At 53.3% G+C, this 27,491-nt stretch overlaps 2 protein-coding genes across 19 annotated transcripts in view; one reads left to right on the forward strand and one right to left on the reverse strand.

Annotated features, from left to right (window-relative positions):
* Window positions 1-1,562: 1,562 nt before the first annotated feature.
* On the forward strand, window positions 1,563-19,854 carry ST3GAL4 (ST3 beta-galactoside alpha-2,3-sialyltransferase 4). Of its 11 annotated transcripts, none has more exons than XM_065696946.1 (13): window positions 1,563-1,650; window positions 10,109-10,178; window positions 15,295-15,425; window positions 15,883-15,961; window positions 16,442-16,523; window positions 17,022-17,102; window positions 17,179-17,276; window positions 17,614-17,674; window positions 17,894-17,989; window positions 18,074-18,263; window positions 18,357-18,500; window positions 18,620-18,763; window positions 19,120-19,854. In XM_065696946.1, exons 3-13 carry the CDS (start codon window positions 15,393-15,395, stop codon window positions 19,204-19,206), a joined length of 1,095 nt encoding a protein of 364 aa, XP_065553018.1. In that variant the 5' UTR covers window positions 1,563-1,650; window positions 10,109-10,178; window positions 15,295-15,392; the 3' UTR covers window positions 19,207-19,854. The 11 variants fall into 11 exon arrangements, with proteins under 11 accessions (XP_065553018.1, XP_065553022.1, XP_065553015.1 ...); XM_065696947.1 differs by lacking the exon at window positions 1,563-1,650 and adding an exon at window positions 4,520-5,240; XM_065696948.1 differs by lacking the exon at window positions 1,563-1,650 and adding an exon at window positions 9,564-9,619.
* A 441-nt stretch (window positions 19,855-20,295) lies between these two features.
* Window positions 20,296-27,491, reverse strand: part of KIRREL3 (kirre like nephrin family adhesion molecule 3) — a 274,316-nt gene continuing 267,120 nt past the window's right edge. For all 8 annotated transcript variants that reach the window (XM_065696938.1, XM_065696937.1, XM_065696932.1 and 5 more), the window contains 3 exons: window positions 25,433-25,542; window positions 21,522-21,608; window positions 20,296-21,036 (listed from right to left, as the gene is read on the reverse strand). In XM_065696938.1, coding sequence (XP_065553010.1) covers window positions 20,593-21,036; window positions 21,522-21,608; window positions 25,433-25,542 — 641 coding nt within the window. In that variant the 3' untranslated portion in view covers window positions 20,296-20,592. The remainder of the gene's footprint in view (window positions 21,037-21,521; window positions 21,609-25,432; window positions 25,543-27,491) is intronic.

Below are 27,491 nucleotides of genomic sequence, written 5' to 3' on the forward strand. Positions count from 1 at the left end.
TCAAACAGCCGGGAAGTTTCTTTTATCCTCTTCTTTTCCTCTACAAATCACCTGGCTCTCTTCGTGCTGAATTAATCTAACTGGCAATTTATCCTTTGTAAGTGGAATATTAGGGCAGGGTGTAGTCATTAGCAATGACTAACTACCCAGTGGAAGCTTGTGCCATTCTGCTAAGGCAGCAAACGTGCTTTCCAAAGGCACTTTGTGTCTTGGAGTTGTGGTGGCCTTTGGGTCCACCCAAGACTTGAGTAGAGTGGATGCGGCTGTTGTGTGCTCCTCAGCATGGGACCATGGCTTACTCAAGCCTTGGTGGAGCTCAAGCCCCATCATTGAGACCTCTGGGATACAGAGTCAGGCATGGCAGCTCTCTGATGGTGGGTTGGCGTCTCTGCTCTGGGTCCTCTTGATGCTGCCCCAACGTACGGGGGGTTGAAGGCATCACCCCAACATAAGCCATCTCACCAGGAGGGAGTGAGAATATCCTGGGAAGCGAAGCTTGGCAGCCTCTTTTAATGCTGTGTCTTGGGGGCATGGTAAAAATAGACATTTGGGATGCATTATTATTGCTGGCGCTTATTGAACGCCGCTTATTGTTTTCAGATGCAATAAACAGAGCGGGGGAACCCAAGAGACCAAGGGGCTCAACATCCTTCAAGCACATCTCAGCTCCCCCCCCCCGCTGAGCTGTGGCCCCACTAATCACCCCAGCATCATTGACAAGCCAGTGGCAATTAAAGCCTAATTACAAGGGCTTTGCCTGTCACCACGGGTAAAGCTCTGCCCTATTGCTTCACTTCTTATGGGCAAGGAAGTCCCATCCTTGAGATGAGATGAGGATGCTCTTCAAATATTGATGTAGTTGTTCAATGAGCCTTGGCAAGGCCAGAGCCATCAGCTCAACAGGCATTTCATCAATCAGCACCAGCCTTGGTCTTCAAATGGGGCTGGTTCCTTCCCCATTCCATCAATCTCTTGCTTTCCAGCCCAATAAATAGGAATAAAATTCACTGCCTGTTCCGGGGCCAATATTCCACATTATTTCCTAATTAAAAATCAGTGTTAATATTGTCTTGGAGATTGGCAAAACCCACCCTAGAGCAGGGGGGGTGGGGTTTGGACTGTTGAAATGAATGCCCTGAGGGGGCTGGCTGCTGAGTTCGTGTGTAGTGACGATGATGGGGATAGAAATGAGAATCCCGCGGGATACTGAAGTGGGGGTTAATTTCTCCGCAGGGAAACAAGCAAACAAAAATCCCCCTTAAATCTGAAATTGGTGATTTTAGGCACAGCATCATCTCAGGGTGGATTTGACCGGGGAACGATGCGACCCCCCCCCTCCTAAAAAAACCCCAACCCATTAATTTGCTGTGAGCTGCTCTTATCTGGGGTGAGATTTGTGCCGATGATGGGGTTGCTCTCAGAGCTGTGATTTCCAGCTGGGAATGGAAGGGGGGAATTGTCTTCTCCCACCTCCCCGGTGGCGGGGCCGGCTGCTTCCAGCCCTTAGGATGCTCTTCCCTCCCTCCATCCCTCCCTCCCGGCGCTGTGCGCAAGCGTGCCCGCTCCCTGCCCGCCCGCCCGGCTCCGGGCCGGCTCCGCATCCCGCCCCGATCCCCGCCGCTTCCCGCAGCCCCCCTCGCCCGCCCCATGGTGAGTCCGCAGCCTGTCTATGGGGGGGGAGGTCCTCCTCTTTTTCTTGCCCCCCGTTCTCCGTGTCCGGGTCTCCGCTACAAATCCAACCGCTGGGATTGAGCAAAATGGGATTAGGAAGGGGGGGGGGGGGGGGGGGGGGGGGGGTGAGGAAAAATCCCTTTTTGGGTATTTTCTGGGGGGTCTTAGAGGGGTTGGGGTACGTGATGTGTTGGGAAGGCAGCAGAACAGGCAGCACTGCCTGCATATGGGTTTTGCATGTGGGGGGAGATGCAAATTGGGGATACGGGGGGAACCCCCCCCATTAACCAACGCTTGGGACCCCACTGATGCATCCTATGCCGTTGGTGTGGGTGTCGCAGTGAGTGTGGTATGATGGAAAGCAGGAAAGCAGCTTTGTTTCTGTGTTTTGCTATTATTATTTATCTAATTAATGTAATTAATTAGTGCCTGAAGCGCCGTTGAGGTTCCAGGTGGGAAAGCCCCCCCATTTCGTTCGCAATGCCATCCTGCCCCATCCCTGGCAAAACAAAACCCCAGCGGCTTGCTGGGATAATCCAGCCTTGGGCATCATTCCTACACACAGCTACCCGTAAGGAGAGAGAACCCACCCCGAGGCCCCCGGCAGGATTGATCCTGGCACCTCCCAACAGCTCGTTGCGATGGGTATGTGCGATTTTAATGCCTGGGTGCCAGTGAAAGGATGGGAAAATCCTGCTGGAGGCCCCAGGGAGGGGAGGACACGGTCCATGTGCAGCTCAGGATGGGGCTGTGGGCAGAGGAATGGTTGATTTAGGTGGTCTTGTGCTTTATATTTCCATCCCTGAGCATCCTCTGAGCTGTTGATGAAGGCGCTTCCAAATCCTGGTCATCCCAAAGGGGCAGAAGGGGCTGGTCCTGATGTGGACAGAGTGGGATCTGGGCATCCTGGTGCAGCATATTGATAACCCCCCATTGCACTCCATTATGTGGCTTGGAGCTCCCTTTTCCCACAGGACAGGCATGTTCCTGGGGGGATAATGAGGTTGGTTGCCCCAAGACAGCAGAAAAAGGACCAACCGGACCTTTCCCCATTGATCTTTCAATGTCAGGTCTGTCACATCTCTGCCAACGGGGTTTTACTGTTCTGGGAGCAAAGAACAAAGGGAATTCTTCCTCCAGCACCTTTTCCCTGCTCCTCAGCTTGGGTATCGGCCATGGGATGTGATTTCCCAGCGGGTTAATGGAGCGATGCCGGTGCTGTCCTGATGCCTGGTGGGTTGGTGCAGTCTGGTCTCCATCTCTTAGTAAGATGAGCTAATTAAAGTTTTGTGGTATAGCTTCTGGGAGATTCCTGCTGGGAATTTGCCTGGCTTCTGTGCCGGGATCTCCCTCTGACCGCTCTCGGAGATGAAGAAGCTGGTGGTGGAGCCTGAGGCTTTTCTTTCTCCTACGGAGCCAGGCTGAGAGAGCTGGGCTTGTTCAGCCTGGAGAATAGAAGGCATTAGGGAGAGAACCTTATCCCTTTGCTTAGCAAAGGGGCTGGAGCAGGCAAGGGGTCTGTGCTGTTCCCTGCTCTTGGGCACGATCTCTGGGATCAGGGATCAGCTGTGCTGGGACTGGTAGCTGGAGTCCACTCGTATTTCAGCCCCTCGAGGTGTACTGCGATTGCCGTTGTGTTGCACAGCAGTTCTCTGTAGCACATCCCGCATCCCAGCCTGGGAAGAGCCGGGATCTTGAGCAGAAGACTCGGAGGTGGACTCATCCTAGGAGATGCTGCCTGCAGCTGTGAGGTCTCCTCTTCCTGCCTTGGCTCCTAACATGTCTAACCTATGATGAGCTCCTAACATCATTATAAACTATAGGATGGGATCAGCGTGCTTTGCTGGACTCTCCCAAACCCCTGTGCTTAATTATCTCCGTCATTAGAGGGCCGCTTACTCCTCCAGCTCTAGGCAATGGTTTAATAGCAACTTGCACAGCAAGGCACTGAATCCCATGAGGATTAAAGGCTCTGCAAGTGCAAACATAAGAGGAGGAACTGGCTGTTGACGCTAACTTTAAGGGATATCCACTGTGGAGTAGAGTGTCAGATTGAACTGGGAGCGTAACAGTGATCAGAGCCCACCCATGGAGTGAAAACCCACTCGAGCCTCTTCTCGAGAGCTTTTCCTGTCGTGCTTTTTCAAACAAAATAGTTTATCTTCTACCATTTCCCCCCCTTTTGGTTGTTTTCTCTGGGCACAGCGTGTAAAGAAGCAGGGCTGTGGTCCTTCCTCCTGCAGAGGATAGCACCTTCGCCTGCATCCCTGCGGGGACCCCGGTGATAGGGGACACTTGCATGAGCAGTTTTGGTTGTGCAGCCAGAAAAGGAAATGATTTGACTCTTTCCCTCTGCCTTTGCAATTTCTGGTTCTCTTTTTCGGGGTTTCTTCATAACCCTCCTTTGCTTTCCTCTTGCACTTGAACACCAGCAGCTTCTCCCTCTTCCAGCTGCGATCCTTGTGGTCTTTAGTGACCTTTTCCTAGGAAAACCCTGCCTCTTCTTGGGAGGGAAAGAGCCCCAAGCCAGTTCCTGCTAACCTCTCGCATTTCCAGCTGCTGTCCGCTTGCATGTGACCCGGGTTGGGCTGGAAAGTTTCCTCAGAGGAAGGAGAAAGGGATTTGGTGAAACCAGAGGAGGAGCCACCCTCCATCCTGGTTTGCTCCTGCCTGGCGGATGCTCAGGGTGCTTTCGGGCCGGCGTGGGCTGCGGCTCCTCTCCAGGATGTGTGCTGCTGTCTGCAGGAGGCCGATGAGCTGCAGCGCCAGCTCACGGATGCTCCGGCTCCGCCGTGCTGCCCATCGGCATGGGATGATGACTGCTGAGACCCTGGGAAGGTGTGTAGGAGCGATGGAGCTGGGAAGGATGCGGTCCTTCAGTGCATGGCTTGGCTGAAGCAGCAGTTTTGGGGCTGTGGGATTTGGTAGGTGCTGGATTCCAGATTCTGCACATTCCCTGTGGATCCTGCTTTAACCTGCCCAAGGGGAGACTGAGATGAGCTCTTCGGCAGAAGCTCTTCCCCCTGAGGGTGCTGAGGTGCTGGCACAGGGTGCCCAGAGAAGCTGTGGCTGCCCCATGCCTGGCAGTGCTCAAGGCGAGATTGGATGGGGCTTGGAGCAACCTGCCCTAGTGGAAGGAGCTTTAGGGTCCCTTCCAACCCAAACCATTGTGTGATGCTATGATTTGACCACCCATGGGTGCTGCCTGCCCCTGTAACAAAGGCTGCTTGCAAAGGACCTCTCTGCCTAAGCTAGTGTGGCATCCTCCATCAGCTCTTCGATGCTGGGATGCTCCTGTGTTTGCTGATCCACCAGTGTGTGTTGGAGCGTGTGCCAGCAAGGGATGCTCAGCGGTGGGATACAGCAGTCCCATGGGATGGATGGTGCAGGGCTGCATGGTAACGCAAGCAAGGCTGTTTGAAAGGATGCAGTGCCAGAGGAGGACTCTCCTCCCAACACCACGCCTGTAAAGTTATATCAACAAATCTACAGAGAGATTTCTCCTCTTCTTCAGAGCTGTTTTGTTTCTTGCAAATCAGAATCAACCTAAAGCACCAAGCTGCATCCAGGTAGGACTGAGCAGGGAGCTGGCTTCCTTTCCATTGCTACTTGCGGGTTTAGAACTATATGTGCTGAAGCTTGGGTTTTCTTTCTAACCCTGGGTCTGTGAAGGAGGCTTTAACCTGAGCTCACGCCGTTGGAATTCCCCGCTGCGCCTGGGAGAGGCTCCTCGCCTCCAATCGCTTCCAGATGCCGGCCCTGTTTCGGCTCTTCCCCTTGCAAAATGTCTCCCCCAGCCTCGACCAAGTTCTCCCGGCCGGATTCGACATCCCGGTATCCGGCTGGGATGTGTCAGCTGAGCCGCATGGCTTTGTAAACCAGAGCTTGATGCTGGTGGTGAGAGGTCGTGACTTGACCCATTGGCCTTGCACAAGGGGCTGGGTCCTGCGTCGGGTTTTGAACTGTTTGAGACATTTCCATTGGGTGTTTTCTTTATGTTTCTTTTACTATATATACATATATGTGTGTGTGTATGTATATATATGAGCTGGGATGGAGTTTGGGACTTGGGGTCTCTGCTGCATCCCCTGTGCATGTTGCAGAGCTTCCCTGAGCCCCCGAATGGGGGGAAACTGAGGCAGGAAAACACTGTGCGGTGATTGAGGATGCTTTAACACTGTTGGGGGGGCTTTGCTGATGCTCTGTGCGTGCTACCAGCCAAGCATCCCCATGGTGGGAAATAAACCAGCCCTTTCTGGGTGTTAAAACCCCATCATGGCAGCTCCATGTGCGTTGTGTGGTTTGTGGGGTGGGATTTGGGCATGAGGATGGATCTGGACCCGCCTGGGTTGGGAATTGAGGAGAGTGATGGGGTGTCATGGGGAAAATGGGGTGGCAAGTGAGAAATAAAGGGGAAGAACACAGAGAGAGGATGCAAGGATTGAGGTATGCAGGACTGAAGGAGGAGCCGGGTGTGGGATGGTGTCAAAGATGAAGGTGAATGAAGGGTTTTAGGGGTTAAATGTGCCGCTGCCTCTTAGCGCAGAGAACAAGGCATGAGAACAAGGCGTAAGGAACACTGCCAAGTGCTGGGAAGTCCTTGGGCCCATCCCTGTGTGATAACCACTGCCACTTCAGGACAAAAAATAGGAGGGAAAAGAAAGAAAACCCCACAAAGAGCTGTCTGTTCAAGCACGTACGGGCTCAACAGGTTTTGCTCCCAGGTGGGGTCTGGTAGCTCTGGTGTTTGGAATGTGGGGAGCAGAGCGTGACCAGGAGCCCGGCTGTGATACATGCTTGTTATGCATCAAAATAGGTGATTTGTCCTCAAAAATAGGTGGTTTGTCCCCAAAACTATGTGATTTGTCCCCAAAAATATTACTTCAGGCTCTTTTTTTGCTGCCTTTGTTGTTTCAGGGTACTGCCTGGTACAGGTAGCTCCTGATGAAGAGCCAGAGGACCTGGAGGGATTGCAATAAAGATATGGGTGAACACAAGGGTTCACCCCAAAATATGGGATGTTCACCCCTAGCACAGCACACTGTTAGTGCAAGGCGGGGATAAAACCTGCTCCAATACTCGGCCACCCCACCAAACCCCTTTATCCCCACTTTTAGCATCCTTATGGTCCTCCAGCATCTGCTGAAGCTGGGGCTTCCCAGGCCCCTTTGCTACCTAATTAACAAAGCTGCTGCTTAATTCCGCCTGCATTTACAAGTTAAATGGACAGATTATCTCTATTATGCAAACCCATATTTAAATCTTAATTATTTATTTGCCTGGCTCGCCTAAATGCATGCAGGCATCAAGCCTGGGGACGCTCTGCTCTTGGAAGAACAGAGTTTTGCTAAGAAATCAACCCAAAATAGGCTCTTTTTTGGTCTGAAGGGTGATGCTGAACACCCCAACGTGGAAACAGCAGTGATTTCTCATGTCTATTTCTTGTTTGAGTTTGTTTTTAGGGTGGTTTATGATGGGAGGCTCGTCCTTAAATAGCACTCATTTATTTTTAGGTTGTATAATAGTATAATCCAGCTTGGCTGGGAAGCTTTGCTTTTCTTCCCATTCGCAGGGATTGAATAGAAGTAGGTTTACTAAATGATTTTATATTAAAATAAAATATTATTTCTAAATAAATCTTTTAACAAATGTAATAAATGATCAAGATAATAAATAAAACCAGTTGGGGTGGAGGATGGGGGTTCTGCTGGTTGCTATTACATGCTCTTCTGGCCAGGGCACATCCACTGAGGTGAGGCTCAGCAGGGGAGCCTCTACCCAAAATCACATCCCACACTGACATTACACCTTTGGATGGTTGGGAAGTGGCTGGATTATCTCCCACTAAATACCTGATGAATGAATAAGCTCCAGGACCTGGGGCAATAGGGACTGGGGTGACGTGAGGGATGTGCCGGGCTTGGAAACACCTCGCTCATGCTAAGTAGAGATGTTCTCTCTGGAGGAGGAGGAGGAGGATGAGCTCACCTGGGTTTTATTCCCCTCCCAGCTTGGCTTTTGCTCTTTCCCCCCGTTGGGAGGTAATTTTAACTGAGGGGGACTGGTGATGGAGCGCCGATGGACAGATGGATGGACAGCTGCCTTGCTTCAGGTCTGGCCACTGGAAGGGGGGGAAATGCCATCTCTGTGTCCTCCTCTTCCTCTTTTAACAGCCTATGGGGGGGTCCGGTTGGAACCAGATGATCTTAAGGTCCTTTCCAACCCTAACTAGTCTGTGACAGATGGGAGGGATTTGATGCCTTGTCTCTGTGTGTCTTCTCTTGCCTGTGCCCCCCAGGGATGCTCCTGCACTGGGGCTGAGCCCCTCAAAGGACTGATCCTGGTTGGCTTTAATCATCAACAGGGGAAGGGATGCAGCCTTTTGGGGTTTTTTCTTCTATCCGAAGCCACGAGCGTCATGGAATGGCAGATGTTGAGGAGGGAGCACAAGGTGCCTTTCCCCCCCCACCTCAAATTTGAGGATCAGTATTTAAATGGAGCCTGATAGAAAGAGGGAAAACTGAGCAGTGTAGTTGGGAGCCTGGGGAGGGAAAAGAGCAAAATTCAGCTTGTTCAGGGCTTTTTTTTGAAGGCTCTGGGATATGAGACGTTCATTTCCTGCCGGGATCAGCTGCCAGATGGGTTGAGCTGCCCGAGGCGAGTGGTGGGGACCGCAGTTCTTAACCTGGCGGCTGCCTGAACTGCAGTGGGTTTATTCTAGACCTTGGGCTGGGAGCACCACTTGGGAGGCTGGGAAACAATCCTGGATCTTCCAGTCGAGCTGGAAAGACCAGCTTCGGGCAAAACGTCGGCTCCTCCCAGCAGGGCCCATGTCCTTTAAGGGATCATAGACTCATCCTGGGTTACAGCATCATGCTGGGAGGATGCTGCAGGGAAGGAGACATCCCCTTGCCCACCCTCAGCTCTGAGCATCGTTGTCTACATGGGTAGGGGCTGTACCATGAAGTGCTTTAGCAGGAGTTCCCCAGGGAGAGTTTAACCTCATTAGTGGATCCCTTAATTCATGGGTCTAAATGAAACAGCTCCCTGCTGGTAGCAGTGTTGGATGCTCCAGTGGATTCAGGGCTTCTGGAAAGGCCCTGGTGCAGGAAGGTGAATTTTTAGGGCACTTGCAAAGTGGCCACAAGTGCATCTGGTTTGGCTGTTGATTGCCCCAGCTGGTTTAATTGCAGATGGTGGAGTAGGACAAAGCAGAGCTGCTTTAACTGGGGAGGGAAGGCACTGGGATGAAGCTGTTCCTTGTTGTCCAGAGCATATGTGGGAAGCCTGGACCCTGTGGAGAAGCACCTAGCCTCCATGATAGGAGAAACCACCTCAGAGATGCTCAGTGGTTTCCTTCCCTGCCCCTTGCACAAGGATGTATCCCCTTTGTTAAAATTAAGGGAGCATTGAGTGAAGCATGCCTTGGGGAGGCCTTGCACTGTATTGGCAGCCACCAGCATCTTTTATCCTTGCTTTTCCAAGCCGGAAGAGATGGAGAGAGGTAAGGAAACCTCCTACCCTTCAGTTTCCCCTTGGAAGCATCTTCTCTGCAGGGCTCAAGCACCAGCTGTGGAGAGCACCTTGCTGGTCCTGTCCAACACCCCCTTCCCCATCTCCATCGCTATTCCTTGAGCTAAACTGGGCTGAGATTGTTCCTTTAGTGTTTTTTTGTGGGGGGAGAGCTATGAATCCCTCCATCCCACTGGCTCATGGAGGAAGAGCAAAGCTGACTGTTAACTGAGATAGCAACGGGCTTGCTTCACTCCAAGTGCTTCTCATTAGCTGGGGTAATCAAGGTGGATGCAGGGCAGCTGACCCTGCAGAGGGGCTTTTCTCCCAGAGGCAGCATGGCAGGAGAGTTTCTGTGTGCAGCAGCTTCTCAGTGGGGTTTTTCCTTCCCCAAATCATAAGGATATTACAAGTCATAAGGATGTTACAGTGCCAGGTGAGGGGGTGCGATTTAGAAAGATTTTGGGGAAGAGATGCTGGAGATGAGGGATTAAGGAGCATCTTCCATGTGGGAAGGCAGGAGAGCTGCAGAGCACCTCAGGGGGTGCCTCACCAGCTTCCTAAGGATCTGAGTAAGTCATGGAAGGGGATTTCAGTGGGAAAGGCCAAGAGGTGTTGGGGAAAGCTGGCTCTGAGCTGCCTTGCTTCCGCCTTAAAACCAACTTGAAGCCAGGCTCTGGTTGCTGCCAGTGCTGGAGGAGGTGGGTGGTATTGCAGAGAGCACAGACATCCTCTGCCACACGTGATGGCTCAAAGGGGCCCTTCTGCTGGTTCCCCATCAGTGCTTAGAGCTGCACTGGGTGGGGATCAGTTGGGATCGCCTGGATCCTCGGAATGCAGATGACTGCTGAGCGAACCCTCCCTTGCCCACTGGTGCAGTGGGTTGCTGTAGCCCTAAGGATGTTCTCCCTTCTTCCTTTCCTAGGGGAAGAGAGGATGGCCTCGTAGATCGCACCAAGCTGCTGCCTGCTCTGCCTGGACTGAGAGGACAGACCGTAAGTACCTATCGTTGTCCTGATGGGATTAAGGATGGGGATGCTGGAAAAGGTCTCCCCAAGAGTAGCATCCTCCTCCTGTTGTGACTGATGGGGCGATGCTGGGGGTGCAGAGTGATGGAGTGGGTTAAATCCATCTGGTTCACCCCAGAGGTTTTGGGACGGAGGACTTGAGATCAAGGGTGGGGTTACCCTGGGGATTGTACTACCCAAAATCGACGGGTTTTCTGGTGCAAAACAGGAGGTGGTGGAGGAAATGGTGTGGAAACCGCAGGGCTGCAGCTGTTGGGGGTTAAGGTGGCACTTGGAGCCTTGCAAAGGGGATTGTGGCTGGGCAGGCAGCTTTTGAACCACAGAAAGGGACGCCCATAGTCAAAAGTCTCTGCCTGTGGGATAACTCATCCCGTGGGGCTTGAGATCCCTGAATTTCCCATCCATTTTCCCTGGAGAGCTGAGGTTGAATCTGGGCATTGCTTCAGTTTGGGTTGGAGGTGGCTCGAGCACTTTGGTTTAGGTTTTTACTTCCCTTGACTGTTTGCATCCCTAGGGATGCTTTGCCCAGTGCTCCTGGGGGACCAGGCAGTGAAGAAAGGCTTCCTTCACCTGTAATAACCACACAGCCTTAACCTGTAACAGCGTAGCCTTACACACTGAGGAGTAGCCGTGTAGCTCCTTTCATGCCATGGGGTTATCCCGGAGGCATGGGATACTCAGGTATGCCCATGCAGTGCTGTAAGAAGGGATTTGTGTCCCATCCCTGTGTCTTCCTGCTGCCAGGATTAAATGAAAACCTGAAGTGGGTTTTGACTCCTGGGCACGTTAAAACCAAGTGCTATGAAAAGGCAGGAGCAGCCCGGATGCATTCTGAGGACCTGCCACCATGGAAATACTTGTCCTACCTTATTTGCTGTTGCCACCTCCTCCCGAGCACCCTCGTCACGGGTAAATGTTTTGTTAAAGCTGACATGCTGAAAAGGTTTGTTTTCAGTCCTGTCATACACCTTTGGCTGGGTTCTTGTATGCCTGAGATACCATGGGCTAAGGAAACAGCCTCTCCTATTAAGGAGCAATTAAGATTCCTTTGAACTGACTTGCAGGGCTCTTAAAACAGGATAAATACGGGTACCAGCAGAATGGGCTGGTGCGCTGTGTGCTGGATGTGACCATGCCCGGTGTCACATGGGGTTCATTTTTGCAGTGCCACATCCGGATGACTTTCTGCACCCCCCCAACCCTGTGCTTGCAGGTTGTGCTCCTGCAATTGCTCTCAGTCAGCATCCCTCATACCAGCACAGCATCCCTTGGAGAGGGATCATACACAGACCCTACTGACTTCTAGGCTTGCAAGGGTGGTTGTTTGCAATCCCACATGGTTTTTCTCCCATTTTAGACAAAAGATAATCCCCAAGCACCTGGAGCTAGCAGCAGCTTTGGGATGCCAGGCTGGAGGTTTGGGTGCCTTTGATGCTCTGCCAAGCCCAAGCACAGCACCTTGAGTTCGCTGGATCCTTTCCCTGGAGCATCCCCCCCGGCCGCCTCCCACGTTGTGTTCAGGCTTCAGCACGTGATGGCTTTGCCAGGGCAGGATGCAGCTGAGGCAGCGTGGGGGGTACAGCAGCATCTGCCAGGCTCCTCTGGCGATCCCAGCCCCACCGCAGGGAGAGCACCCATGGGATGGGGGCTTGGATTATCCCGGGGCTGCAAACTGCTTCCTCAGTGGTTGTCATCAAAATGGAGTGTAGGATCTGTCCTGCTGGTCCCTGCAAGGCTCTTTGAAAGCTTGGGAGAGATGGTCTGGCTGCAGTCATAGAATCGGACAGGTTTGGGTTAAAGGGACATGAAAGCTCATCCAATTCCAACCCCCTGCCCCGGGCAGGGACCCCTTCCACTGGAGCAGGTTGCTCCAAGCCCCTGTGTCCAACCTGGCCTTGAGCACTGCCAGGGATGGGGCAGCCACAGCTTCTCTGGGCACCCTGTGCCAGCGCCTCAGCACCCTCACAGGGAAGAGCTTCTGCCTAAGAGCTCAGCTCAGTCTCCCCTCGGGCAGGTTCAAGCCATTCCCCTTGGCCTGTCCCTACAGGCCCTTGTCCCAAGCCCCTCTCCAGGTTTCCTGCAGCCCCTTTAGGCATTGGAGCTGCTCTCAGGTCTCCCCTTCAGGAGCCTTCTCTTCTCCAGGCTGAACCAGCCCAGCTCTCTCAGCCTGGCTCCAGAGCAGAGCTGCTTCAAGGAGCAGTCAAAGGGATCTCTGTCCTTTGGTTCTTGCTGCTGTGTTTGAATCCCTAGGGACTACTGGCACATCCATTGCTTGGGAGTGATCCCCTCCAAATCCAGTTAAAAATAAATGTATGAGGATTTTTTTGGAATGAACTTTTGGAGATGCTCATTCTCTGACGAGCATCCTTCTCACCCAGGGAAGCTGGACAAGCACCTCCATGCCCTACGGACACGGGATGGTGGGAGCATGGGAGAGGTGTCATTGTTATGTCACGCTTCATCTCCTCCATCCTTGGGTTACCATGGAAACGTAAAAGTACCAAGAGCTTTTGCTGCTGGTCCATGGATGCTTGGCTGAGATCACCATCCCCCTGTGCCAGGGTGAGGTGGGGGGATTTATATTCACCCACCACATTTGTGCTCACTCCATGGCTTTAAAGGCATTATTTTAACTTCTTTTCCCCCAGACACAGTTGGGAGCAACTGAACTGGTGCCTGCTGCCACTTTGTGGGTTGATGTGACTGAAATCCATGGATCTGAAGCTGTTGAGGGTGGATGGATGTAGATACAGGGATGAGCTCCTCTGAGGTCACACACAGCAGGAGGTCCCCATGGGGGGGAAGCAAAACCCCGCTCTAGGTCTGAAGGAGATTGGGAAACTCATGAAGTGCTTCTCCGGATGCCTCCACAGCATGCTGGGGATGGGGCTCTCCTGAAACGCTGGGCTGGGGAAGGGGAGGCCTGGCTCGGAACGCGAGGTGCAGCAGGGGTTCCATGCCCTTTGTGCAGCACTAACATTCCACCCGGAGGTTCTGTGGCAGTTCGTTGCTCAGACATCAAAGAGAGGGGCTTTTCCAGTTGCTGCTTCCAAGCATGGGGAGCACATTCCACCTGGAATTTTCCTCCCAGCCCTGGAGTATGGCAGGGGAGGCAATGCCCTGGACCAAACCCATGGGGAGCTGTGGTCGAGGCACGTTTGCTTGTTCCATGAGAAGGGTGAGTGCTGAATCTTGCCCCGCTGGATGGGACCAGGAATGCAGCAGGGTCTGAGGGTGCTGTGGGGGCCCCAGAGGTGCTGTAGTGAGACAGATGTTGGGAGGGGATCAGGGATGCTGTAATGGCGCAGGGATGCTCTAGGATGCTGTGAGGGGTCAGGGATGCTGCAGGGAATGAGAGATGCCGTAGTGGGACAGGAACGCTGTTGCGATCTGAGGATGATGTGGGGGACCAAGATTGCTGTAGTGAGACAGGGATGCTGCAGTGCCTGAGGATGCTGCAGGGACCAGCAGGTCCCTTTAGCATTGCTCCCCCACTATCTCTTCAAGGATGGAGGGAGCTGTCTTGGGGTGTTGAGACCTTCCTGCTTCTAGGCAACCACTCTTGTTTGGGCTGCAGATCTGGTAGCACAAGGCTGGGGGGGGGTGCTTGACTTCATTCCAAAAGCACCTCCGCCTTGGCCTGGGCTCGGGGGCAGCCTGGGTGTGCTCTGTTTTGCTCTGCATTCCCCAAACGCTTGCTTAAACAGTATTTGTTTTCCTTGAGAGTTATTAGCTGTTTGCTTTAGATAAGTTTTGCATCAGGCCCAGCCTGTGCACGCAAGCCTTTGAAGGGATCATAAAGCCTTAAAAGAATACATCAGGCGGTGTAAAAAGGCAAACACGGGGGTGAGAATGGATTTTCCCAGTGTCTTAAGCTGGTGGGAAGTTCGGTTGGATGATTTGGCACTGGAGGAGAGAGCTGGGGGGTGAATTTGGTGCTAAATTCGGGTCCGAATGCTTGGCCTGGTGAATGGGGATGCCCAGGCTGCCCAAGGAGCATCCCCAGCCTTGGGCCGTGGTGGCTGATTTCACCTCGGGGACTTTTGTGGCCAGTTTTGCTAGGAAATAACCCCAGGAAAACACAAGGTGCTGCTTAATTTCCCCTGATTTTGTTCTTTTCAAGCAAATCTAACATACTAAAGGATGAGACCACCCCAGCTCCTCGTCCCTGCTTGCTTAAACCTGTGGATTTAATCCTCCCTTTCGTTCCCAAGCTGGAAGGGATTTGTAGAGCCAGATATACCAATGCAGGATGAGAGCTGGGCATGGCAGGGGGATTTTGTTCCACTTTCCTGGGGTTTCCAAGTGATGGATGGGCTGAGCTGGGCGTGATTCACTGGGAAGGGGTTTGATATCTGTTTTATGGAGGAGAAGGGGTTCCAAGGGTGCTGTTCCCCTCCCCTGTTGCCAAATGGACACAGCTTTCTTTGCTCTCTATCCCATCCTGTTGCCTGTAACAGGGCTTAATTGTCCTTAATTCCCTTTTAATTGCCCTACCTGCCCTTTTTAACTATGTGACCTTCCTGCCCTTCTCATTTTGGGAGCCCGGGATGAGGAAGGAAAGAGCCTGGCTCTAGTGGGATCATCTTTGGTCCCATTTCTCCTTGTTCTTGATACACTTTGCCCCCCAAACCACTCCTCTTGACTGATTCTTGTTTGGCTGAATACATAGCCCGTTGCGGGTGGCATATACTGTGTTCGTTAGCAGTGCTTCGTTAGGCAGGGTGAGGTGCTGAGATGGGTCATGTGCCCCCCCTCCAACAAGGTGACTAATCCCTCCGAGACCAGGACTTCCATGGCTGGCCTGGGCGTGCTCCTTTCCTCTTGGCTGGGCATTTAACACCTCCTCGCCCTCTCCTCTGAGACGTGGCTGGTTGTGGGCAGGCAGAAGCTCAGTTATGGGCTGGCAAAGCCAAGCCCAGTTCTGAACTGGAATTTATCCTAGGGGTGCGGCTTATCAGGGAGCAAAGCCTCCCATGTACCCCAAACTATCTCCCAGCTGGTAAGTCTGTTCTCTATCGTTGCAGTGTTGTGGTGGGTGCCAGGGTGGCTCCGAGCTGGGCTCTTTGCTCCCTTATTCCAGGAGCAAGAGGTTTTGGAGGAAGAAAAAATCACCCCACATCCCTGGCTGGCGTTTGAGTGTACATTAAGGTTGCAGCATCCCCCTTTGCCCAGGCCAGGATGGTTGAATCGAAGGCATTGGAGGTTCCCCAAGTACGTGTTGCTTTTTGCTTTGACCCCAGTCCTGTTCCTTCTGCCTGGCTCGGTGGTGGCTTGTTTGGCTTTTGTGGTGGCTGGTGTTGGTCGATTGCTTGAGCCAGGGCTGGGCTTAAAACTTGGCCGCCAGGTCACTGATTTGGGTGCTTTGGGGTGTTGTGGTTGAAACCCCCATGGGGGCTTGTTCTTCCTCTTTGATTCTCTTCTGTTTTGTTCCTTTTGTTTTGGTGTTTAACCTGGGCGGCTGAGGCTCCCTGGGACCCTGGCTTATATAAACTGTACAAATCCAACCACCTCTGCAGGGCAGAGAAATGTGGCTTTAAATGGAAATCCATCAGGAAACCCTAATACCCGCTTGTCTGGGGTTGCAGATACCTCTTGGACAGGGTGTTTGGGGATGGCATCAGTGGGTTTGGACCTCATCCAATGCCTTTCCCTCTCTTTCCCTCTGCAGGTGACCAGCGACAGCCACAATGAGAGCTCCGGCCCTCGCCTGATGCCTCTCCTGCTGATAAAAATGATCAACAAGTCTCGTGAGTTCCATGGGGAAGGTCCCATCTCCCTTTTTCAACTGGGAATGGGGGGATTCAGGGGGATTTGCATGTGGAAATTTGGCTTTGGAGGGGGTCGGATGCTGCTTTGCTGCGGCTCCAGTTGGGTGATGGAGTACTGGGGCATCATGGTGGGATTTTTGGAGTCTGGGCTTGGGGACACGGTAGCGCTCGGGCTTTGTGGTAATAAAATGGGGTGGAGGCACCTGAAGAAAGGTATGTTCTTGTGTGGCCTTTGACGCACATTGGGCAGGAGGAAGTGACACAGAAGCCTTTGGATCCGGGACAAAACCACCCTGGCTCCGTTCCAGAGGGGGTGACCGTGCCAGCCGGGCCCTGCTGCTCCCTGGGGATAGCTGTGCAATCCTGGATCTACCAGGGCATCCCCATATCCCATCATGCAGACCCCAGGGTACCAGCTTGATGGTGTTTTTCTCTCTCCCTCCATCCCTTGACATGCAGGAGGGAAGATACTCGGGGTGCTGGCGCTGTTTCTGGTGATGGTTTGGTACTCTATCTACCGGGAAGACAGGTACATACAGCTGTGAGTGGCTTTTATTCCAATTTGAAGGACCTCCTGCCCTTTCCTTCGCTCTCTGGAGGCAGCATCCTCCTGCCCAGCCCATGCACGGATGCTGGAGCATCGTCTTGCTGGATCCTAGGGGACTGGGGGGCTGGCTGATGCCAGAGGAGGGGGGACACGATATGAGGTTCCCCATAGGTGTGTGTTAGGACTGGGAGCTGTGGGGGTTTTGGCAAGTGCCAGTGTTTTTCTGAGCCTAGGAAGAAGGGAAAACCCCTCTCTGTTCCCAGCCCCGTGATGGAGATAGGGAAAACAGCGTGAGGTCTGTGAGCAGAGCAAGAGAGACCTCTTCTGATGCAAACCTGCAAGCCCAGCATATAAGTACCCAAAGCAGAGCTTAAATCTGGTGGGCAATTATCTGCCATTCAGTCCCATTGAATTCAAGCCCCCATTGCCAGGACAGGGATGCAGTGGAGCAGGCAGCATTTATGTGTCTTGTTTTAACCTCTTCCTTTACAGCTTTTATTTCCCTGTGCAAGAAAACAAGACGACGTGTCCCCTCGGCGAGGTGGAGAGGAAAGCGGCGCAGCTCATCGGGAAGTGAGTGTTGGGTTAGAGGGGAAAGCGGAGCCCTTCCTCCCCATCCCGCTCTCACCGTCCCTTTGCTCCTTGGCAGTTACACGAGGGACCACCCGCTCTTCTTGCAGCTGAAGGACTACTTTTGGGTGAAGACTCCGTCGCTCTATGAGCTGCCCTACGGCACTAAAGGAAGCGGTGAGCCTCAGCATTGGGTTTCTGTTTGTCCTGCTGCTGCTCCCTGGGGGTTTCACTGCCTCTTCTCAAGACCAGCTGCAGGTGGATTTTTGGGGCAGTACTGGCTTCCCCTTTACCCCCCAGACAAATAGCTTGCTCGATTTCTAGTTGTTATAGCACTTACCTACTCGCCCTGGTCCCTCTCCTATGGTTTAGGGTGGGCCAGGCTTTATAAAGCAAAGGATTATGTGGCCGGAGCTGGGATAGTGGCAGGAGGTATCTGGCCAGGGATGGGGCAGCACCCGTTGTAGCAGGCAGGCGCTGCCTTCCTCACCTTCTCCTCACCCTTGCTTTGCAGAAGAAGTCCTCCTGCGCTTGCTGTCAATAACCCATTACTCCCTGCCCGAGAGCATCCAGAGGTAACACTGGGGTGGGTTCAGGGCCTTTTCTGTCTCCTCATCGCTCTCTTGTGGGGTGGGAATTTGCCTATCATGGATTTGAGGCAAAATGAACCTTGGCAACCCAGGGCTGGTGGCTGGAGCATGGGAAGCTTTGTGGGTTAAAGCCCCCTCCCTTGGGGGTTAAACCCACCTTGGTTTTGGAGCAGGTCTGGTTGAGAAGGGGCTTTTCTCCTGCAGACTGAAGTGCCGGAGGTGCGCGGTGGTGGGCAATGGCCACCGGCTCCGCAACAGCTCCATGGGGGAGACCATCAACACGTATGATGTTGTGATCAGGTACGGGCCCTGTGTCTGTCCCACTGATTCCCTCCCCGGTGCCACCAGCAGATGGGGTTGATGCCTCTGATGTCCCCCCTCAAGGCTGAACAATGCTCCGGTCCATGGTTACGAGCAGGATGTGGGCTCCAAGACCACCATGCGCCTTTTCTACCCGGAGTCAGCCCACTTCAACCCCAGGACAGAGAACAACCCCGACACACTGCTGGTGCTGGTGCCCTTCAAGCCCATGGACTTCCAGTGGATGGAGGCCATTCTCAATGACAAGAAGAGGGTAAGCATGGTGGGGAACTTTATCCACCCCTCATCCCAGCCCACCCTTGGAGTCCTTCCTCTCTTACTGGGACACATCTCTATCCTCTTGCAGGTGCGGAAAGGGTTTTGGAAACAGCCCCCGTTGATCTGGGATGCCAACCCGGAGCAAGTCCGCATCCTCAACCCTTATTACATGGAAGTAACTGCTGCTAAACTGCTCAACCTCCCCATGAAGCAGCCGCGGAAGGTCAAACAGGTAAGGGGGTGGGATGGCCGGTCCCCATACACCCCCCTTGAGGGGTGATGGCCTCCATGGTGCAACTCAGTGAAGGCCATGACTCTTTGTAAGCCTTTTCTTCCTCCCTCTCCCTCCAGAAGCCCACCACGGGGTTGTTGGCCATCACCTTGGCGCTGCACTTCTGTGACCTGGTGCACATCGCGGGCTTTGGCTACCCTGATTCAGCCAACAAGAAGCAGACCATTCACTACTATGAACAGATCACGCTCAAGTCCATGGCAGTATGTGTTAGCCCTCCACTTTGCCCATGTTAACCCCTATTTTCACCCCAGGATGGGGATTTTGCCCTAAGAATGACACTAAGCAGTGTGGGATTCTCTTCCCCATGGGGACCCCTTACTCCCCTGCCATGATGGGTGTTGATGTGCTAGGAGAAGTTAGATGATGACTTAAAGCCATGGTGGAGATTTGGGTTTGGTTAATGTGAGGGGGCTGGGAGGGTCTTATCCCTTCTTTTGGGGGAGCTCGTCGCTTGAGGTGAAGGCATCAGCTCCCCTCAGTGCTGGTGGGACGGGCAAGGCAGAAGGCTGGGAAGCGGCAGAAGGAATATGGGTCTCACCCATGTCATGTCCTGTAGGCATCGGAGCACAACGTCTCACACGAGGCAGTGGCCATCAAGCGGATGCTGGAGCTGGGCCTCATCAGGAACCTCACCTACTTCTGAGGGCACCGGGGGCTGCGCAGGGACCACATCCCCCATTGGAGGGGGACGCCAACTCCAGCGAGGGCAGAGCATCGTCCCCTCACCCTGCCCTCGTGGGACTCTTGTTGCTGGGGAGCCTGTGCTGGACCGCGGGTACCCTCAGCAGAGGCGGGGTGGGGGGGGGCGCAGGGAGCCCCCGCATCATACCCGGAGCCTTTTCCTACCGATGCACTGATGCTACCGAGGACCTAAAGGGGTTTTTGGGGGTGGGGTCTGCCCTCCCAGCGGGCCTGGGGGGCAAAGGGAGGTCAGGAGCCCTTCCCCTGGGCTCTTACACTTAATTCCCTCCTATTCGGACGAGGGCCTCACTGAGGGGCTGATTTGGGGGTCCTGGGATCCCCCCAGGGAGCAGGAGCCTTCAGGGGGTCCATGTCACCTCCTCCCTGCCCAGGTTCCCCCCGCCCTAGATATTTAATTCCCCCTCTTTTTATTTCCTTTCTCCTTGGCGGCCCCATCCTGTGCCTTAGCGCTGGCGCGGGGGCTTGTCCCCGCAGCCCCCCCCCGGGGTGGGGGCACCCCGAGGTGCCTGGCCTTGGGGTCCGCAGGGGCCTTTTTGGGGGGGGGGGTGTGGAAGTTTAATTTAATTAATTTAAATGCTTATTTATCGTGGAGCTTCTCCTGGGGCTTGTGTGTTGCTCATGGCGGGGGGTGAGTATGGGTGAGTGTGAGATGGGGCCACCCCACCATGTCCCCTTACCTGCTGTGCTACCCCATCTCCTGGCTTCTGTGCCATGCCTCAGTTTTCCTCTGCCATAGCCCGCCCCCCGCACCCGTACACTCGACTTGGGTACCCCACCGTGATGCTGTATCCCACTCAAGCTCCAGGCCAGGTCCGTGCTGGGGCAGAGCATCACCCAAAGAGCCGGCGTCCTCGCGGGGTGGGCATCAGCCACGAGAAACACCTCTTGTATTGACCGCGGCGCTGCGCTCCCGCGATACAGCGCGGAGAGGCCCTTCCCGGGGAGGGGGTCCCCATCCCACTGATGTCCCCCCTTATCCTGTCCCACGCAGCAGGACCCCCCTTTTAATCCCCCCCCCAAAAACGGACGCTATAAGTATGGACACAGAACACCAAGAAGGAACGGAAGGAGCCGGGTGGGAGAGGGCGGCAGGAAGCTGAGGTGGGCGCAGGGGTGCGTGGTTGGGCTGGGGGTGACCCCTCGGTGGGGTTGTGCTTTAGTATGTACCAGGCTGGGGGATGATGCTCGGCCGGTCCCCAGCCCCACAGCCCCACTCCGCTGGGGGCTGGATCCAGCCTCTTCCCGCTGCCATTCCCGGTGGGTGCAACCGTCCTGGCACGAAGCCATGGCACCCTCATGGATGGTCCAGAGCATCCCCGGAGGGGGCTCAAACGTGTGTCTGCATCCGCCTCTGCAGGGGCCGGCTGGGGTCCGAGTTTTGGGAAGAAGATTGGGAATGGTGGGAGGAGGAGGCGGAAGCCTTGCTGGCCTTGTCGAACTGCACGTAGCCGTCCTGCTTGCCGCTGCTGCTGATGCTGCTGTCGCACTGGGTGTCGAGGAAGGAGCTGCTGTCGCTCATGGAGCCGCGCTGGAACTCGCGCTCGCACAGCTCGATGGAGCTGCTGCCCATGCCCAGCACGAAGCGCTGGCTGTAGTCGTAGAGGCGGCTCTGCCCGCTCAAGGTGCTGTAGATGTTGGTGAAGGACATGCCGGTGGGCACACGCTGCTTGTTGGCGGGGCGCAGGTCGGCCGGGCAGCCCGACAGCGAGATGGTTGGGGTGGAGTGGTGCTCCTTGAAGGTGTTCACGCTGTAGTAGCCGTTGGTGGGGTCCTGGGTAGTGGAAAAAGGGGGATAGGGTGGTGGTCCCCACCTTACCCATGTGTGCCAGCATCCAGGGCACCCACCTGGCTCTTCCACCCATGACGGGACACCCTTACCCACTGCCCATGTAGAGCATCCCAGGCTGCTCAGCCTCCCCTGAACTGGGGCAGAGGGAGACATGAGGGCTTCTTGCCTAACACCCACTACTTTTTGTCCCCTAAAGGACACTGGGACCAGCAAACAGCACTGTGGGTAGCAGAGCATCCTTCCCTATGCAGGGATGGCCCTTCAGTATGGGGGACACGGCGCAAGGACAGAAAGCCTGGGAGCAGCACTGCTGGGTGAGGGATGAGCTGGTTCTGCCCTGTGGTGGGCATGGAGATGGGTACCCAGCACCTCGGGGTGCAGCTGTCTTGGCTATGTGCCACAGGGGTGACTGGGGCTTTGAGCCACATCCTGTCATGGGGCTGGAGATGAAGAGGGAGGATGCTCACCTTCAGGTTTTGAAACTCCTTCTCCTCCTCCTTGAGCACCTCGAGCTGCTTCAGCACTGAGTCCTGCTGGAACTCCCCCCGGTCCATCTAGGAAAGGATGGAAGTGGGTGTCAGCATCCCCATTACAGATTGTGGGTTTCCTCCTCTGTTTAGGACTAAAAAGGCTCAGCTGATGCAGGAAGTGAATTATTGACATCTACCATGGTGAGTGTTGGGGCTGCACTCAAACAAACCCCCAAATCTCTTTTTTTATTGTTGGTTTTTCTTTCTTTTCATCCTTTCCTCTTAAACTGAAGTTGGCCACTAACACCTCAACATCCCAGCCAGGTTCTGGCACGTGGTTACTGTGAAAGCCTTAGTTTGACCCACACACACTCTGACATTGAGATCTGAGTCCCCTGCCTGTCTCCAGCTGGGTCAGGAGGGGATGGACAGGCTAGAGAAGCTCCTTTTCATCTGATCTGAATGCATTTTATCCTCCTGCTGCTACTTGGTGGATGCTGCTGCCCCAATGTGCTGCCTTCACCCATCTCCCTTCCTTCGAAGGCTGACCATGAGCCAGGGGCGTAAGAGCCACATTAATTAGCCCATGGCTTTAATTGCCTTTCCTTCAGCACGGTAGGGCCATGCAGAAGCAGAATACTCATAGAAACACAGAATAGTCCAACCAACTTCTTCCTGATCACACACCTCCATTCAGGTTTCTCTGCCCCAGCACTGGGCTCCCAGCCCCAAATTAGCCCCAGAATCCCCTTTATGGCCCAACTTCTCCTTTTTGTAAAGCTGGTAAGTGGCTGTGGAAATCCACCCGGCAGCACTTTCCGTTCATCTCCTGGAAGCCTTTGATATGGCTTTTAAATGCCGTAAATTAAAGTACCTGAGTTATCCTAGGGAAAAAGAAAAGCCTGTAACAGCCGTTGATTTACCGGAGTAAATACAAAGGATTACATTCAGTGCAGCTCAAATGGTACACGGAGGGGGTTTATTGCTCTGCAGGCTGCGTGCTAGCCCCCGCAACACCTTAAATCCCCTAAAGCATTGCTGCAAAAGCATGGGATTGGGATGCATTCGTATTGCACCCATCACAAGGGTCTCTTCTCAAAGGAGAAACCACTTCTGCTTGGACATGGCTGGTTTTGGTGTGGGTAACCCAGGTGGATGCAGCCAGAGATGGAGAGGGGTGAAGAGCAGGGGGGAACCAAGGGGCCAGTGCTGCTCCTGGCAAAACCTCCGAAATGGGTACTTTAAGCCATTTTATGTCATCTCTTGCAATGATAACTGGAGTGGCTAACTAAAGTGAACTTTATTACCAATATTAACAGGAATTACAAGTGCAGAGGCAGCAGGGGAGCGGGAAATACATGGAAAAGGAGGCTGGAAATCACAGCATGGTTTGGGTTGGAAGGGATTTCGGGATCATCTCTATCACACTTGCTCCTGGCAGTGGTAACGGCTCTTTTAGGATCATCAGGTGAGGAAACTGAGGCACGCAGTCTCATCAGCCAGGAATAAAGCCCAGTCACCCAGCCACCATACCAGAGGAGGTTAAACCATGTTGGAGCTGATGCTGCTCTTCAACCCCCTAATCCCAGACTGGGCTCAGCTGAATCGGTGTGCCCATGCCATGTACCATGGTGGGAGTGAGCAAGCTCCTGCTGTGATTTATTTTATCCAGGATCAGGCCCTTTAATGGGCTCTTTTGCCTCCAGCCCATGGCTGCTGTTTGCTTTCCCTGCGGGCTGGCAGCCTTTTCCCTGCCCGTGGGCAGAGCAGCTAATGGGATTGAGGAGCCAGCGCTGAGACAATGTGAACAAATGCAAATCAGGCAGCATGACGGGTCTCCTCAGGTGTTAATGAACTTATAGATGCATGAATAATTACTTGTGAAAAGCACGGAGAGCTGCAGAGGTCACAGATGGCTGGCAAATAACAAACGCAGTGGCATTTAGCAGGGGGAAAGAGGAGTCACGCTGGCACTTTGCAGCCAGAAAAGCTCCAGCGAAGCAGAGACATGGTGAGATCGTTTCAAAGGATGCTGCGGAGGTTGAGCCCAGGCTTGAAAGGCCACAGGAAGCTTAGGAAAGGTAAATGAAGCAGCAGTGGGGAAGATAATGTATGGGGAGGAGGGAAAGAATGAAGGTCTTGGGGTGAGGGCATGGAGCAAGCAAAGGGTGTTGTGCAGTGCTCATCACCACTCATCAGGAAGGGTGGATTTGTTTTAACTTGATCCATCATTTCATTGGCAAACTTGGAGCATCTAGTTAGGAATGTGTTTAGCAGCTGAATCCTAGATCTCTAATGGCCAGAAGAGGATGCTCAAAGAGCAAGGAAGGGGATGAGGAGCAGTGGGGGATCCCTGAGGACTCTGAAGAGAGAAGAAATTGGGAAGCATTTAGTAGGAATGCTCTTCCTAAGAGCAGATGAGGAAGAGGAGGCCCTGGTCAAGGCATTACAGGGGGCTTTGTTATCTTCTTCCTGACAGGTAGGTTGTCCATAATCCACCCAGTACTGGGGTAATAGACTATGGACCATCTCTTCCAACCTCCTGAAGAGTGTTGATCCAACAGTGTTACATCCAACTGATGTATCTTCAGGAAAACCCCTGCATTTGGCCAGGAGAGGGAGAAACTCATCTTCCCCCAGTCCAGCAGCCAGGCTGTTACACTCCCTCATCTTGTACCTAAAGTGCTTGACTTTGCCTCCCCTCTTTGCACTTAAACAGCCCCTTTATATCATGCTGTAACCAAACCACCTCTCAGAAGTCTTGCTGATAAGGTAGAACACATGAGCTTGGTAAACCTCTCCCTATAGGCATTTATTTCCCTGCTATCAAATAGATGTCACTTTTTCTCTGCACCATTTCCACCCTACCAGCATCCTTATTGCACTGCGCACATCCCTGCATTGCTCCTGCACAGCCTCATCAAGGGCACACACTGGTGTGAAATTGCCTCCTGGCTCTGCCCCATGGTGTCTGGCAAGATCTCATCAGTGGTAGATGTTCCCTGTATGGCCACTTTGCTGAGGCTTCCAGCTTGGTGGTTAAGATCTTGAGTGGCAACTGGGCTGCTCTCAGCCCCTCTTTTGGAAGCCAGATCTGGGCTCGATGCTGTTGGTCACTGTAGTAGAGGGTCCTGTGAAAAGAAAGCTCCTCATTCCCCGTCCTATCTATCTCAACAGATTGCTCCAAACCCAAGGCCTGGCCTCCTCTGTCCTTCCATGGAGCTGTCCTTCTGCACATCATGACATGGATCTGCAGACTCCTCAGAGAAAAGTCCAACTGGGAATAAAGGGGTTTGCACAGACACCTCAGCGGTGCTGGCAGAACATGCCAGACCTCCACCTCCTCTTTCTTTCTTCTTATTTCAAGGCTTCTGCTGGTTTCTCTGCCTACCCTACGATGCTCAGCCTTGCCTTTCCACCGGGAACTCATCAAACAGCTTTTTGCATGCTGATGCTTGCAAGTGCTGCCTGAAAACCAGAGGGTTAGAGCAGGAAAAACCCACCCAGCAGGCTAGAAATCAGCCTCCAGCCTCTTCAATCCCTTCTTTCCTTACAGCTCTTTTCTCTCACCTTTCATGGCTATTTTATCTATTTATTTGATTTATTCTAGTCTATGGGCTAAAGCTGAATTTCCTGCGCTATGCCACCTCTACTTGTTGTCTGCAGCTTTTCTCCCAAGTGAGGTGGCAAATTCACAATAACCTTCCCCCATCTTTCCCTCCTCATTAGCAAAGTTTCACTCGAGGACCTTTCATGGCAGGAGAATGTGTATGTCAAGAGCAGGATATTGGGAGAAGCATCTTTGCCTGGAGTGGGGATTACGGCGCTGAACTACATGTGCCTGGGCTCATCACCATCAAACACTTACTCAGAGCAATAGCTTAAGGGGAGAAGAAGTTAATCCTTACCATCAGCTGCTTGATGGTGGGGTGCTCCTCCGTCTCCCTGCCTGAGGCTGGCTCCTTGTGTACGATCTCCACGCGGATATCGTTCTTGGCAGAAACCACGCCTTTGAGATCTGGGCAAAGAGGGAGAAGGAGAAGGGCGTTAGTCAAAGGCAAACATGGAGCATCCTCAGGGAAGCAACTGATGGCACCAAGGACAACCCAGCAAACCCACCTGAGAAGTGTGGGAGCAGTATTTGCATTGCCATGAGGTGTGTGGGCATGTGAAACCATCACCTCTGGGAAGCTCAGGTGTTTGTTCTAATGCCTTTGGGAGCTTGGTTAGTCCCTGCAATGCTGACGGCGCTGTTAACAGGGGCTCAAGCAGATAGTGGATTGTGTGTCCAGACTGCTGCTGCTTGAGAAGCACCTGAAATGCTGCTCCCGAGGGATATAATGCATGGGGAAGCCCCTGAGAAAAGCCTCCACCAGGTTTGGGGTGCAAATACACAAGGAAAAGGCCAAGCAGTGAACAAAGACAGGGCCTTGGGAATGACAAACTCATCCCTGCTGCTGCTCCTGTTTCCACGCAGGGCAGTGAGGAGCGTTCCTGGAGATAACTCCCTGCCTCCCCTGAAGGTGTCAGGCGTGCTTTGAAGAAGTCATTTCAGCAAAGTGAAACCGCAGACACGGAGCAGCAGGAGCAGAAAGAGCCGCGTGTGGACCCGAGATGAAAAGCAGCGATGGATGCAAATCTGAGCAGCGAGATCTAAACAGCTCCCAGCTTTGAAGCCGGGCTTCAGCCTATGAACTGGCTCCCACCCTCCTGGACCCAAAACTGCCTTGAGCTGCTGGGCTTGTCAGATCTGCCTCCAGCCAGAGGAACCAAGCCGGGACTGCATGGACTCAGCCCAGCAAAGGCCAGGCCATGAAGGAGGAGACTGTGATTGTATCTATGAACCAAAGTGAATCATGCAGCCGAGCCCAGCTTGAAGCTCCATCCTTGAATTAATCTGCCCCAGCATCCTTTGCCCTTGGTATCTGCAGCCCTGCGGTTGCCCATAGATGCCTCCAAGTCTTGGGTGCAAGGCAAAAGGTTTCCTTGGGAAGCTACTACTGCTTTTTCCTCTTATTTTCCCTGCTGGGACCATGTTCCTGGTGCTGGAACCACTGTCTTTAATCACAAGGAGAAGCTAATTACTGTTTTACATGTCCTCTCCCAGGAGTGTTCCCCCTTAAATAACTCTGGCCCATTAAGTCACCGTAGATACAACAACAGATGTGCAATAAAATGGGGTTTTTTTCCCCCTTTTCCAGAGTCTCCAGGCTCAGTGTGTTTGGGAGAGGAATCTGCAGTCATCTTGGTAACAAATGAATCCCTGCTCTGATACCGAAGTGCTCTGCTGGTCCCCTCACTCCTTAGCTGATCCCTGTAAACCCTCTGCTGATTTCACACACTAACCATGATGAAAAGTTCTTTCCTCACCTTTCAGCCTGGCGCTTCTAGCTTCCTGATGCTCACCTGCTGCTGGAGATATTGGCCACAGCATCCAGCCTGCATTAGCACCTGCAAAATAGGGCTAAAATCCCTTCTCCTCTCCACAGGGCACAGCAACAAGGGACTTAACACTGCTGGAGAACAGCAGTGGTGCAGTGAGCATGCTGGGAAGATGCCCAGACCCTGACGGCTTATATAGGAGGCCAAAAAGTCCTTCCTAAGTGGGACATCACTGGAAACAGTGGAGGAAAGGAACTGCAATCACTGCCATGCCACCACATACTCTCTTCCCAGTCCTGGCAAAGCAAATGCTTCTTCTTCCTGACTTACCACTGGGAATCCAAGGGATAAATCACAGAAGACATTTGGCTGGGATGGGGTTGTCCTTCCTCCTTGAAGGACAATCCCTGCTTTCTCCCTCATCCTCTGAATGCTTCCAGCTTGTGAGGGACTCTAAACCCTGGCGCTTGCACCACATCTTTGATCTGCTGTCACGGCATCAGTGTTAAACTGTATGTCCCACAAAGAACCCTGCACCATCTGGTTACATCAGATAAGAAGATAATGAACCACATACTTTCCCCT

Source organism: Lathamus discolor, chromosome 17 (genome assembly GCF_037157495.1).
Source record: "Lathamus discolor isolate bLatDis1 chromosome 17, bLatDis1.hap1, whole genome shotgun sequence".
NCBI classification, from domain to species: Eukaryota; Metazoa; Chordata; class Aves; order Psittaciformes; family Psittacidae; genus Lathamus; species Lathamus discolor.